Source organism: Theropithecus gelada, chromosome 3 (assembly GCF_003255815.1).
Source record: "Theropithecus gelada isolate Dixy chromosome 3, Tgel_1.0, whole genome shotgun sequence".
In the NCBI taxonomy this organism is placed as follows: Eukaryota; Metazoa; Chordata; class Mammalia; order Primates; family Cercopithecidae; genus Theropithecus; species Theropithecus gelada.
The window spans coordinates 101,306,311-101,320,001 of record NC_037670.1 but is presented as its reverse complement, the minus strand read 5'-3'; the positions used below and the strand labels follow the sequence as shown (position 1 = coordinate 101,320,001).

General features: G+C 35.2%; 1 protein-coding gene across 1 annotated transcript in view; it reads right to left on the bottom strand.

Annotated features, from left to right (window-relative positions):
• Positions 1 to 13,691, bottom strand: part of THSD7A (thrombospondin type 1 domain containing 7A) — a 510,460-nt gene that overhangs the window by 293,941 nt on the left and 202,828 nt on the right. The window contains exon 2 of the mRNA XM_025379535.1: positions 9,786 to 10,617. Within this exon, the coding sequence (XP_025235320.1) occupies positions 9,786 to 10,617 (832 nt within the window). The remainder of the gene's footprint in view (positions 1 to 9,785; positions 10,618 to 13,691) is intronic.

Below are 13,691 nucleotides of genomic sequence, written 5' to 3'. Positions count from 1 at the left end.
AACTCCTTGCGTTGTATATCTTTAATATGTACAACTTTTCATATATCAAGCATACCCCAATAATGTGATTTTAAAACTACTCCTGAAAAGTAAAAGGAGAGGTGAAGACACCCTGTCCATGATGAGATAATCATACGCTGGGATATAAGAAGTGACCCTGGTGGTCATTTTAATATTTTTGAATTTATTTGAAGTTTATAGGTAGACATTGACAATTTTAGCCCTTAATTTGCCATCACTAACACCAACTAATTGATAGTGATGAGCTTTGTGGCTTCAAGATATAAAAACAGGAGTGACTGACATAAGTAAGGACACTTATAAATGGACAAAAGAGGATACTAACTTTAAAAATTCTCAGAGACTATTGGAGTATATTTATGATATTAATAATGGTATATTTTCTCATTTATACAGAAAATATAGCAACAGAAATTATTTAGTGTTAACCAGGAATAATAATATTGAAGTACTATTCTCAATGATGTATCCTGAATGGAATCAGTATAAATCTATATTATCTTAATTGAATAGAACATGTCTTTTGAGGATACGCTTTTACATGTTCTGGTTATTTTTTTCATGACCTTAGAAGGTTCCATTTTCTCATTGGCTTCAGTTGAATTCCTGTTAAGTTACTAAAAGACTCTCAGGTTTTAAAACTGAAAGATTCTCTTAAATTTTAATACCGGAACAAACATTTACTGGGAGCTGATTATGTTCTAGTCATTGTCTTAGCCTAATGTAGGCAATTAAGGTTAATGCTGCATCTTTCTTAGATGGGTTGATAGGTGCAACAAACCACCATGGCATATGTATACCTGTGTAACAAACCTGCATGCTCTGCACATGTATTCCAGAATTTAAAGTAAAATAAAACAAAAAATAAATAGAAATCATATTTACTTAAAAAAAGAACGTTTGTCTAGTCATTCACCTATTGTTATTACATATATTATACATGCATACATATAAATATATATTTGTTGGTATATAGCCTTACATAATATACATATGTATAAATATATACACACAAAATGTGTACATATAAATATATATGTGTTGATATATAGCCTTACATAATGTAACACAAATTTCCTGAGAAAACCTTCAATATTTAACAATTTTTCATGAAATCTTGGACCTGACATAATATAAATGCAAAGTAACTTTTTAAGGAATGAAATTAAGTTGAGGAAAAGAGCAGAAGTAAATAGAAACAAATTTGGATAATAACAGGTGAACAGATCAGAATGGGAGATGTACATAAACTTAAGCATAAGTTTGAAGATAAAGACGTCATAGTTAATGAGGGATGTTCAATGGGAATTTAACAAAATACAAGTCAAGTTATTTTTGAATTATAATTTTGGCCAGACCAGCTGTCTTGGGTCTCAATGCTGGTTTAGTGAAGAATATGTTGACTGTCTAGTTGCTTTATCACTTTGAAATAAATATAAATACGTTTGGTAGGAGTAAGAAAATGTATGTGCTCCCCTTTGACTGGAGAAAGAGAGGTTTTTTAAATATAAAACATAAAATACTGTATATAAAATAAGCTGAAATCACTATCACTAATAATGTACCTTCTCACGAATAATTTGCCTTACAATCCTAGCTAAAGATAACATAAAGCCATAGTGATTAGCAAAATATTATTTCCTTATTTATGTTAAAGTTTTAATTATTGTGATTTTAAAATGTATGCAATATACTTTTATAATAGCAAATGTGTATAACTTATAAACAAATAAACATATATTGAGGTGTGTTAAAAACCCTGTCACTAATAAATGTGGACAAGTTTAGACCTGCAGGATATAAAGTCTAAACATTTAAACTTGACCTCCAAGATCTTTATAGGTTTCCAAGACCTTTATAGGGTTTCTCCATTTCTCTTCTAGGCTAGTGCCTCTTCCCTTTGTATTCTAACCTCCAGAGGTGAAACAACCTACAGAAACAGTATTTTTCCACAAGGAACCATTACTGCTGCAAATTCTCACTGCTTTTGCTCTTTTTGTTCCTTTATTCTTTGGTCATCTCCATCCTGGTGCATGCCTTCGAGTCCTTAATTTTAGCAGCATTTCCCCTAGGAGGCCATTCTTGATCCTGCCAACCTCCTTCCAGGAAGAACTCATTATCTCTGTTGTTATTTGCATGCACTTTCTCTCTCTCTAGACAAAACATAGCATCTCTAATATTTTATTGTTTCTTTTGTGACATTATTTCTATAATATAATATAGATCCTTGAGATTATGATTTTTGTTTTGTCTTTTTGTCTGCATGATAGGCCCAGAATGTCTTGATGCCTTTAGTTTTGTTGAATGAAAAGGCAAATAAGTAAATAAATGCATAGTAAATTAATTAGTTGATGAGTAAACTAACAATGACATAGAAGCAGTTCTCTGGTTCTGACACTGTACTCTAACATAGCTATTATTTATCAGTCAGGGCCAGCAGAAAACAGAATGTAAACTCACATGAGTTAATTCAGAAAAGTTTCATAAAACGATTATTAACAAAATTGTAGGCATCGAGGAATGGTACAGCATCTTGCAGCTATTAACTATAGGAAGATTAGCACCCTATGGCAATAAAGGAATCAAGGGAAAGGATTTTACTAGAATCCGAGGTTGACCTAGAGCTGGGGAGAGGACTGCTGGATGGGGCAGGAGCCTTTGCTAGAGGAATTCAGCAAGGAACAGACAGAAATAGTCTCTCTTCCCACCATCTGATATACTGTTGCTTTCTCGCATTGGTAGAATCCAATGAGAAAGGAGGCTCAGAAGCCTATGAATACACTGCTCAGAGGTCAGCATCCAGACACACGAGCAGGATGGGGAAGGGGTGATAGTGAACCTCTAAGGTCAAACATAATATACTGCCTGGTCAGCTCGACATTTTGAGAAAACTAAAATGTTCTTTTTAGCCATCTACTGTCTACCAAAGAATATGGGCATACTGACCCTGTTTAGTCGGGTGTGGCCAACAGGCAGCCGAGGGAGGCTTGCGAGATGTGATGATGAGTATCTGGCGGGCAACTTGACACTTTGGATATAACAGAAAGTTTGAAGATCTAAAAGCCTGCTATTTAGAAATAGTAATTTTATAAATGGATTCTGAACAACTTAAAAGGAGTGTTACTTTAAATAGTGGGCAATTTTCTCCTTTTTCTTTCATAAAGTTAGGATTAGATTTGCAATTTTACTGATTCACAAAGTCGTAGCGTGGGGATGGGCCCTTAGAAACCATACAGCTCATCAACTGAGTGATAACCTTGCAGTTACTCCCAAGACTGTGGAGAGCTGCCTTATTCTACAGGCACTCCATAGAAATTCACCCTGATGTTTCAGTATGAATTGATTTGTAGGCCATGTTGAAAATTAATTAACTGTCTGCCAAGAAAGATATATAGGATTTTATGTCCACAATTTTAGGTATGGTTTTTGTTTGGGGTTCATTAGAATCACAAATTTATTTATTTTTAATAATATGTATTATTTATTTTTATATTTATATATTTATTTTTAGGCTCCCTCCCTCTCTCCCTCAACACCGCCTATCCCAGAACATGTATGGTTTACAGAAGAGAAAGCTGAGTCCCAGAAAGTGTAAATGACTTGTTCAATACTCTGTAGCCATGAGTGCATAGGTTTACTATTCTTATTTATTATTTATTTATCCTAATTATCCATTACTTAAATTCCATTCTTGTTGATTCAGCCAGCTTCGCAACTGCTATAAAGCAAGTGCTTTATATTCAAGTTTGATATCACCATTCTGGAAAGCAATCCTAAAACAGAAGATTGGAGTAATTAACAACTAGTATTCTAAGGTAAAATAAGACCCAGGCATAAAGAGATAAGCTGTGTTGAGAAAAAATACAATTTTCTGCTCAACAGTTTTAAATTTGAAGATGAGAGGGGATGCCAGAAAGTCTGGGCTTAGAAAACAAAAATCAGAAATCTACTTTAAGCAATATTACTCATTACTATCTGAAATGCTAAGGCTGAATTCATACAGAGACTTAAAATGAAAACTGAATTTGGTAACAGAAATGAGACAAAAATACTACAAGGTGCTAGTATTTCTGGAAGTTATTAGATTATTCACCCCTTCATGTTTTACCCAGTTATGTTTATCCTATGTATTTGTGCCTGAAGTATCTGCTTTATGGAATTATCTAGAAGCTGGATAGTTCCACTTTTCTTGGCTTAGCTAACAGAAATCTGTTTTAAATCCTAAATCTATCTTATTCCCTCAGGAATTCACTGCACTGAATTTCCCGCACTTTTCGGAAATGCTTCTCCTGGAATTATAATTACCATTAATTGCCCCTGTCAGACAATTCGACAAAACAAGATAGGTTCAAATGAAAGATATTTTCAAAAGTAGGCACTACATCCATTAAACGTTTCTGGTATTACTTAGAGCAGATTCTACCCTTGTTCCTTGCTCTTCAATATGCAGATTTGGTTCTTCATTTGAGGAGAAGGTGAGCTGGGTCAGGTAAAGCATTCCAGAGGTGAGGATGCAATGGCAATCACAGGCTATGCTTGTTGCAGTCTGGAGATGGCTGCCTCCTCTCCCTGCTCCTCCTCCATTCCACCTTTGACAGCTTACCTCAGCCAGAAGACCAGAAAATAACACTTCTGCTTAATTTCTCCAACAGCTACACTTCTGTGATTCTAGGGTGGGGAACTGGCTCTGAAGGGACCTTCCCCAGATTCCTTGTGTCTTGCCCTTCCCCCCACCAGATTGGGATAATCCAATAAAAGGAGACTTGGCTATGCCTTCGTGGATTGTGCCACTGGGTTCTTTAGAGGAGTCTCTTTCATGCTTCAGGTTCTAGATTCCTCTGTCTTTGAGGCACAGATTTATCATATGGACACTTCCTTTTTTCAGGTTTCCATTTTCCTTTTTTTTTTTTTTAACTATAGATTATTTCCTTAATTGGGGTTACTGGTTGATTTCAAGGCAGGGGACTACAGTAAAATTGCCATTACTTCCTCATGTTTAATTCCAAATCACATACCTTATATGGTATTAACTGCATGATTCTCTCTATGTCAAAAGAAAAAAAATTATAACAAATTTAAATATATTAATAGGTTTTATCTGCAATTTTAGAATTGGCAACACTTCATTCCACAAGTTGGAATAAATATTCCCATGAGCTGAGCAGAGGAGGTTGATTTTATAGATAGTAAAGGGCTGAGGAAAGCAAAACAGAAAACAAAATGTGGATTGGTCATTTCAAAGTTACTTTTCTGTAAAGGTTACAGCAGAAAAAAAACAAAAACAAAAACAAAATAAAACAAAAGTCCTTATCATGTCTGCTAGGATTGGCCTGTTTGGGGATTTGGCTATTATCTCTCTCTCTCTCCCCTGATTTCTCAGAAGGCAGATAAATAACTTATTTTCAGCTTGGTGACTAGAACTTTTGCATAATCAACACCATTTTTGTTTGGTCTGTTGGGCCTGGTGCAGGAGAAGGAGGCTTAATCCTGACCAATGTCCTCCTGTAAATTTTATTTAACACTCATAAGAGTTAGTACAGCAGGCTGAGACTTCTATCCTTAGAAAGGCCTGCTTGGAGGGTTTGCCCTTGGCTGGGATCCGGGAACTTAATTGGTAATCAGTTCCTTACATTGATATAAAATTTTCTGTAAATGATAAGAGTGGCTGTGCCTAATCTGTTTGTATAAATATAATTTATTATATTACTTGTTATCGTTATTACCATAGAGTAGAATGCACTTAATTATCTTGTGAAGTTAGCCTTTCCTCTCTCTTTATTTTTCAGTATTTTCCTGGCCTGTCTTGTACATCTATTTTCCCCTTGTAAATTTCACAGTAACAATGTATAGACAGTTGGTATATTTACTAAATATTCTAGACAAGCACAACTACATCCTTTTCTATTTTTCCAAGTCTAGTGTTAAGTGCAGAACTTTTATAGTTAAGCTTATTTACAGATTTGTTTTAAGTTTTCCTTTTGCAAATGAGATATTTCAATCTTTTTCCCCATTATAATACTTAATTTTTTAAGCATCTAGGGAATATATTGATTTTTGGATATTATCTTTGTGTACATCAACCTTATTGATTTTTTATTGTTTATAATATATTTTCAATTGATTAGGTGGAGTATTCCAGAATTATCAGAACATCTGAGGGAAAAGGTCTTATTTTTGCCACTTGCTTTCCAATTTTCATTTCCTTCTCTTTTCAGGTACATTGACTGATACTTACAGATCAATGCTAACTAAGAGTGGAGATAATGTACCATCCTGTCTTAGTTTTTACTTTAGAGAGAATGCTTCTAATGTTTCACAACTGAGCACCTTCCCAGCTTTCAGTCTGATGTCTCTTTGCCTATTTGTCTCCATAAAAGTTGATCTATATTAGTTCCCATTAGGTCATGATTTCAACTTCTTCTTGCAGAATATTAGTCTTGTACAATTTCAATGTGTGAATCAAGGTCTTCTTTTAATTTCAGGAAAGCCTTATCCTTGTATTTTGTTGTGTTTTCCGTTTTAATTTTTCTGGTTCTATCTTCAGGAACATCAGTATTTCATATAGTAATGTCCTTCGTTTGCATATCCATTATCTCTTTTAAAAATTAGTTTATTTGATGTTCTCAAACTGTTCTCTATGTCACTGACTCTTTCTACCACCAAATATTTTTTCATTTTTTATTGCTTTTAATGTGAATTGCATTTCTGTTCTTATTTTATAATTCTCCTCCATTTCTTTTTTGAGCTCTAACAGATCACTTGTAAACTCATTCTGTTTTCTTATCTCTTTTTTGAATACTGAAATTCTTTCTGTTTTGGATTCAGAAAACCATATTTCATTTAACACCTTTGGTTTCCTGGAGAAACACTTGGTATACTTTCATACCAACTCTTGGTCCTGTAAGATTTCACCCAGCCTGGCTGGAAGTCACTGGTTTACAGGGAGGCTTCCTGTGTCCTAGTGTATGTGCAGTGATTTAGAATTCTCTTCCACTAGTTGTCAAAACTTTAATCCCTCAGTCTGTCAAACTGATAGTCTTTTGTTGGCAATAATGGCATAGTGAGTTCCCTGCCTATTATGCTATTCTGATTTTAAGCAGAACTCAAATATGGTTCAGCAGCCCTTTTCACTGACACAGACCATGTCATATTAAGGAAGTGTCATTGGCTTGTCCCCTCAGAAAGCTCTGACTACTCTTAAGAGATTTTGAGTGTTCATGAAAGCTGGTAACACATAATGCCTTTCTAAGTGTCCTCCCTAAATCATGTCTAATTTCACCACATTAGCCAAATTTCTGTATCAATTGTGGTTTGGGACTGTGACTGTTTCCTGCTGTCATAAAAGAATAGAGTTTCATTTGTGTTTTTCATTCTTATTGATTTTGGTCTACTGGAAAGCGGAAAGCAGGGCAGATCTATCATTGTTAACTTAAACATTTTAGCAGTAATTCTAAAATTATTTTTGTCTATGATCTGCTTCCCCAGATTCTTGGTTTTATTTAGTTAAACTTAGGCAGTTACTATAACATAATTTTTAGCCATATTAAATTATTTTTGTTCTCCATGATAAGATTGCTTCTGGATTTGATAGAAGCTAAAACATTTTATATTTGATCACTAAGTTCTTGATTTGTGGCCCAGTGCTTTAGTGATGTCATTGATTCACTCTTCAGTTTATTGGCTTTACCGATATCATGGTATATCTGAGCAAAACATAGGTCAAAATACCTGATTTTTGTCTCGTCTTGACTAAGACTTTCTTGATTATACATGATAATTCATATATAATGGAAATATTCACAACTAATTTATTTAACATAAAGTTTAACCTATACTGTAATAAGTCAGAACACATACGCAACTATCAACTTATTGGAAGTTATATATGGCATTTCTAATGGGATACAAGTTCCTGACAAATAAGCTCTGCATTTTTAAGTATGTTTGTTTAATTCAAACAACTGGATGAGAATATTAGGCTCTATGCAATGGTAGCTACTATCCTAATTACACTTTTAATTGAGTAGTCAACGTTAAATTAAATGTCTACAGCATGCTACCTGAGTGACAACAGGAAACAACTCAACTTGCCTTGGAGACTCATTCAATTATTTGATGTAAGCCAAGTAACTAATATAACTGTAATATACTTCAGGAAAAGAGAAAAGGAAATCACCAGAATAAGGATAGTCAGAAAAGAACAAAATAGGAATTGAGTTGAAAATATACATGACACAGAATCAGAGGTACACACACACACACACACACACACACACACACACACTTAAGGAGTTGTAGGAAACGTGGAGAATGAAGGCAGAACAAACAGCCTTCATTCAAGGCCACAGGAGCAGAACTAGAATGGAGAAATAAAATGTAATTCTATCAATACAAAGAGGGGAGAGAGTAGCAAAAATTCCAAAAAACAGTAACCAGAACTCTATGAGGAGAGAAAGTTATTGTTTTAGACCGATCGATTTTTGTTTATCTAATTAAACTATATCCTTTTCCAAAAGCACTTTAAACCAGATTTCAAAATCTATACATAGCAAAATCAGTAGACAAGAATAGATTGAAAAAAATAATAATTGGGTGAGAAAAAAATAAAGCTAAATAAAGCTAAAGATATGTTAATAAACAACATGCATGCCATACAGTCCTATTTAGGTTCTTAAGAGAAGAAGTTAACATGCAAATGTGGTCTGTTACATGATTTCCAGAGGCCATAGAAAAACAATCCAGCTGTTCACCAGAAGCACAGAGGTCGAAACTTCAGGGAAATTTATCTTATATGTTTTTAATCAAGAGAATAGACTGTGTAATAGAGTTGATGAAGCTTTCAATGCCATTTCTACAGTAAATCTGATATACGATTCTTACTGATGTTACTATTGTTTTTTCAGTTCAATCCAAATCATAACTGCATACATATTTCTGAAAAAGCAATTATGCAAATATCCAGATAAGCCACTCCCAGATGGTCTGGTTTATCCAAGAGCAAAATTTAAAATACCCAGAGAACATCATGTCTTTCAGATAATCCTCAATGAAAATTATTTCCACAACAACTAAATCATACATGAGACAGTTTTTTCATAATATAGTCATTATGTACCCAAAGATAATTTGTCAAATAATTTCTGTCTAGAAAATGAAGCTAATTAGTTACATGTTTCCTGAATGAGACTACTCATGATTCAATACCCTCTACTTACCTTATTTTCGGCTGGTTGCTGTTTCCTTCTCTGGAGGGAGTTATTCCATTATACACAATGTGCAAGAAAATTATTCTTAGGTATAGCTCCCTGGGTTGTTGTTTAGAGCAGATTTTGTTTATAGGGTAATTCTGAAAATGCTCTAAACTTGGAGAGATTACAAGTATGCCTTTTTCTATTAACTCAGTAAAATAAGTATCTGAATTTAAAATCCCAATACTTCAGCCTCTAAGCAATTTTGTTTTCTATTATAGGGAAATAACAGTGTCTACACATAGAGAAGAAGCAGCATCTTTTCATGAAGAATCGCTCATGCTTCAGACTTTGAAAGGAAAATCAAAATAACTCAAGTAATACAGGGCCTAAACGTGGGCACAATATAAACAACACTGAGAAACTCACACAAGCTCAGAAGCCTTACATTTGGGGGTAGCTTATCCTAGGTTGTGCCCCTATGTAATCCAGAAGTTATTACACGATAGGGGGTGTCTTAGGTACTCATGATCTTGACAGACAGGCCCGTGTAGTTAACAGTAATTCAAATGTTACCTTAAATCAGCAGCTTTCCCCGTCTTGTTAATACACATAACCTCTCTGGTCTGATATCCAATCTGGATGTCCCAATATTTGTTCTCTTGTCTGTTCTGTCTGTTTCTGTTTCTCTTTTTCTTAATAAGTTCGCGGGCTTCTGGATCCTTTACTCCTTTGCTGCGGTCCTTTTCCCGTTCTTTATTCTTCCCGCGTCTCCTTGCTTGTCTCACTTGTCGGGAGTGGGGCATTGAGCAGGTGCTCCAGGGCCCCACATGCAGGCTATACATGAGCTCCTCGGCCTCGCATGGGCTGGATTGGCACACCTGGAACTCCGTCAGGTTTGGACAGCCAGAGCCTCCGAACTGCGGGGGCGCCACCACATGACGCGTCCGGTGCTGAAGCCCGCTGCCGCAGGTCTTGGAGCATTCGGACCAGGCAGAAAACTCAGACACAATGCAATCTTGCTGGCAAGGAATGAGGCAAGCCTGCTCCAGGAGAGGCTTGGGCTCAAAGTACTCACAGATGGTATCCTCCGCAGGAATATCTTTGTCTTTCTGAATGCAGACTATCTCCCTCACCTGAATACCTTCTTCCCCCTTAATGCATTCAAGAGGTTTCTCTAGGCTTTTTGAAATCACAGGCTGACACTGATTCCAAGGTCCCAGTCTCCAGTCGTACAACTCTTTGTGCCAGTCGCAAACTTTGAAACAATTCTGCTGGTTATTGGGTCTCTCGGCCTGCTTACAGTTAGTATGCAGTGTAGTCCATCCCTCCACATGAGCACACCACACAGCCCTCGTTTGGATGCCTCCTGGACCACATTCATCTCCCATGCATCGGCCCCATGGACCTACAAAAATTGCAACACAAAAATTAGCAGTGCTACTAGAAGAAAACTACAAGTTATTATTGCACATTCCAGAAAGACTTTTCAAGACCTAGTACGTTAACTTCCCTGAGGTGTTATAAAGTAGGTCTCTGGACAGGATTGTTGGAAAGTAATGATCCACACTAAGTAGTGTTGCAAAAGGGGAACTGTGTCACAGAGTCTATATAAGGTAACTTCTGGGACAATTTCACTTTGGGTCCTTTAGGGATTACTAAAAGTTTGGTTTTGTTCATTTCCTTTGTTTTATGTAGTTGGAAATCCTTGCTGATAAAGGACATCAGAAATTAGTCTCAGTGAAAACTCATTACTCCTGCCTCACAATCATCAAATCCATTTCAGTAACTGGCAGAGAAAATGGCCCCGTGTGAAGAACTTCTCCTGCAGGCATTTCTCTTCCTGGACAATTAAGTACTTTGTGGAACTTGCTCTCTTCTTCATCATTTTTTATTTTCATAGACTACGACTGCAAGGGTCTAATAGTTGTATATTATGTGTGTCAATAGAGCTTAAAGTGTTCCCTCTCTGGCTACCAAAGCTAGGAAGCAAAAATCTTCATTTACACACATTCTGCCTTTAAATTTACGAACTTCCCTCCACCCATTTCCCAAGTGAAGTATAGAGCTGGGTAAGGGAATTTAAATTTAACTAAAAGATTTTTGCAATTTTCTAATCATTGAGAGGTTATTTGGGGTCTTATTTATTTATTCATTTCTTAAACGCGAAATATTTGGTATTACAGAGCTGTTTTATGTGATACTTAAATCAGTGGCTTTAATATGAAATGTGGGTTTTTTTTTTTCTGTGAAATCCTTCTTAGAATAGATTTAAACCTTATATTAGCATATATTATTTTTTTCTAAGGTAGATGATATGATTTTCAGTGCTTTAACAGACAGATCCCAATTTATGAAATTGAGAATTGTGAAATTTTGGAATTATAAAGAAACTTAAAGATCATATAAATTATAAAGAAACTTAAAGATCATATAATTACATGATTTTCAAAAAGTATTCCAAGAATTTGAGAAATTGTTTGATGTGCCTTAAAGCTATTTTCCATCTGTTGTGTGGGAAGGTGAGGGCCAACATGTGGGGTGGGTTCTAGTGCCCCTCATACTCTTACACTGCTGCCATCCTTCCTGATTGATGCTTTTATAAGAAAAACTCTATTTGTATTATTAGTTTTATTCACATGGGGATTAGGCATAAGATTATGTCTGCAAGAGGTTTCTACTGTGGAAATGTGAAACCTGCTAAAGTAGGTCAATGGATTCGCTCTATGGATGAGAAAAACAGGAAACAAGAAGGGAAAGTGATTTGCTGAGTTCAAATATTTAATGAATAACAAAACGAATCTGGAATTTAGGTGCCAGGTCTAACTTTTAGTTGTACGATTTCTCTTTAAATCTTTAGCCTCAGTTAGTTTCTTCTGTACATACCAATTGTTAGTATACAAATAAAGAAATATAAAGAATATGCTAATCATATTTAATCTAAACATTTAATTTTGCCTAATGAGAAAGATGTTTAAAGTTTGTCAAAAATTTTCTTACAAATGGCATTATGGAGTTGTAACTAGAATAGAGACTTGCTGTAAATATTGTGCTAACTAATCATTATTGCATGAAAGTAAATATTGGATAGTTGGCATACCCATATCATTCCTTTATGAAGTTTGCATGTAAGAAATTATAAGGGATGTAAATGCTTATTAGGGATGTAACATTCTTATAAGGGACATAAAATACTCAAGGAGACTGGGAAACAGTCTCCTTGAAGTATTAATAATGAAACTTTACGGACTTAGAAAGCCAGTGGGTTTGTTGCGTTTGTCCAAATGCAATTCACCTAATAATATTTTAATCTTATTTTTAATTTGCCAAAGAAAAAATATAAGTTCACAAATCTGGTGATATTTTCTTAAAGATTTTCTAAATACTCACTTTGGGAACCACAGAATCTAGGATACTTCTCAAAATTAGAACCTAGTAATATGTATGAAATTTTCTAATTAATTCCACACACCCTTGGCATTTATTCCCCATCCCCACTGTGCTTGAACAAAACAGTGGTCCTTATTTAACATCTGAACACAACATATAAAGACATAGTTATATCAGACTCTCAAATTAGGAGTAAGCTATATGCCATTAAGTCTGAATTTGAAAATATAAGTGTCTTATACTAACTCAGACTCTAAATCCCAGATGTAATTTAGTTGAACTTCCTGATGTATTATTTTTTTCCAATTTTTAAAATTAATTATGAAATTAGACTGACTAATCAGATTGAGGCTACTAGTCCTTTATCTTCAAAGTGTAAACAAATGATTTTTTATAGCAAACTTATAAGGGTGTCACTTAAAAAACGTAACAGTACATTTTTAGGTAGGCAGCACTATTACTAATAGATGTGATTGGGCCGGGCGCAGTGGCTCACGCCTGTAATCCCAGCACTTTGGGAGGCCGAGACAGGCGGATCACAAGGTCAGGAGATCAAGACCATCCTGGCTAACATGGTGAAACCTCATCTCTACTAAAAATACAAAATATTAGCCAGGCGTGGTGGTGGGCGCCTATAGTCCCAGCTACTCGGGAGGCTGAGGCAGGAGAATGGCGTGGACCCGGGAGGCGGAGGTTGCAGTGAGTCGAGATTGCGCCACTGCACTCCAGCCTGGGCAACAGAGAGAGACTCCATCTCAAAAATAAATAAATAAAAAAAATAAAATAAAATAGATGTGATTTACTAATTAATGTAAATTAATGTTTTATTACAGAAATCTGAGTATACAAAATGTGAATTGACTTCAAGTCTATATGTTATTGCTAAGGAAAACATCCATACTGAAAATAACTTTTTTTCCCTAAAACAACTATGAAACAGAACTATGCTACACTAGTCAACTCTTAAGTCTGAAAATTACCTTAAACAGGATAAGGACTGGTGAAGATATTAAACTCTTACAAACCAAATTTTAGCAAAAAATCTTGGCTTAAAGTGGTGGTTGCTTTGAAAATGATTATCATTTACTGACA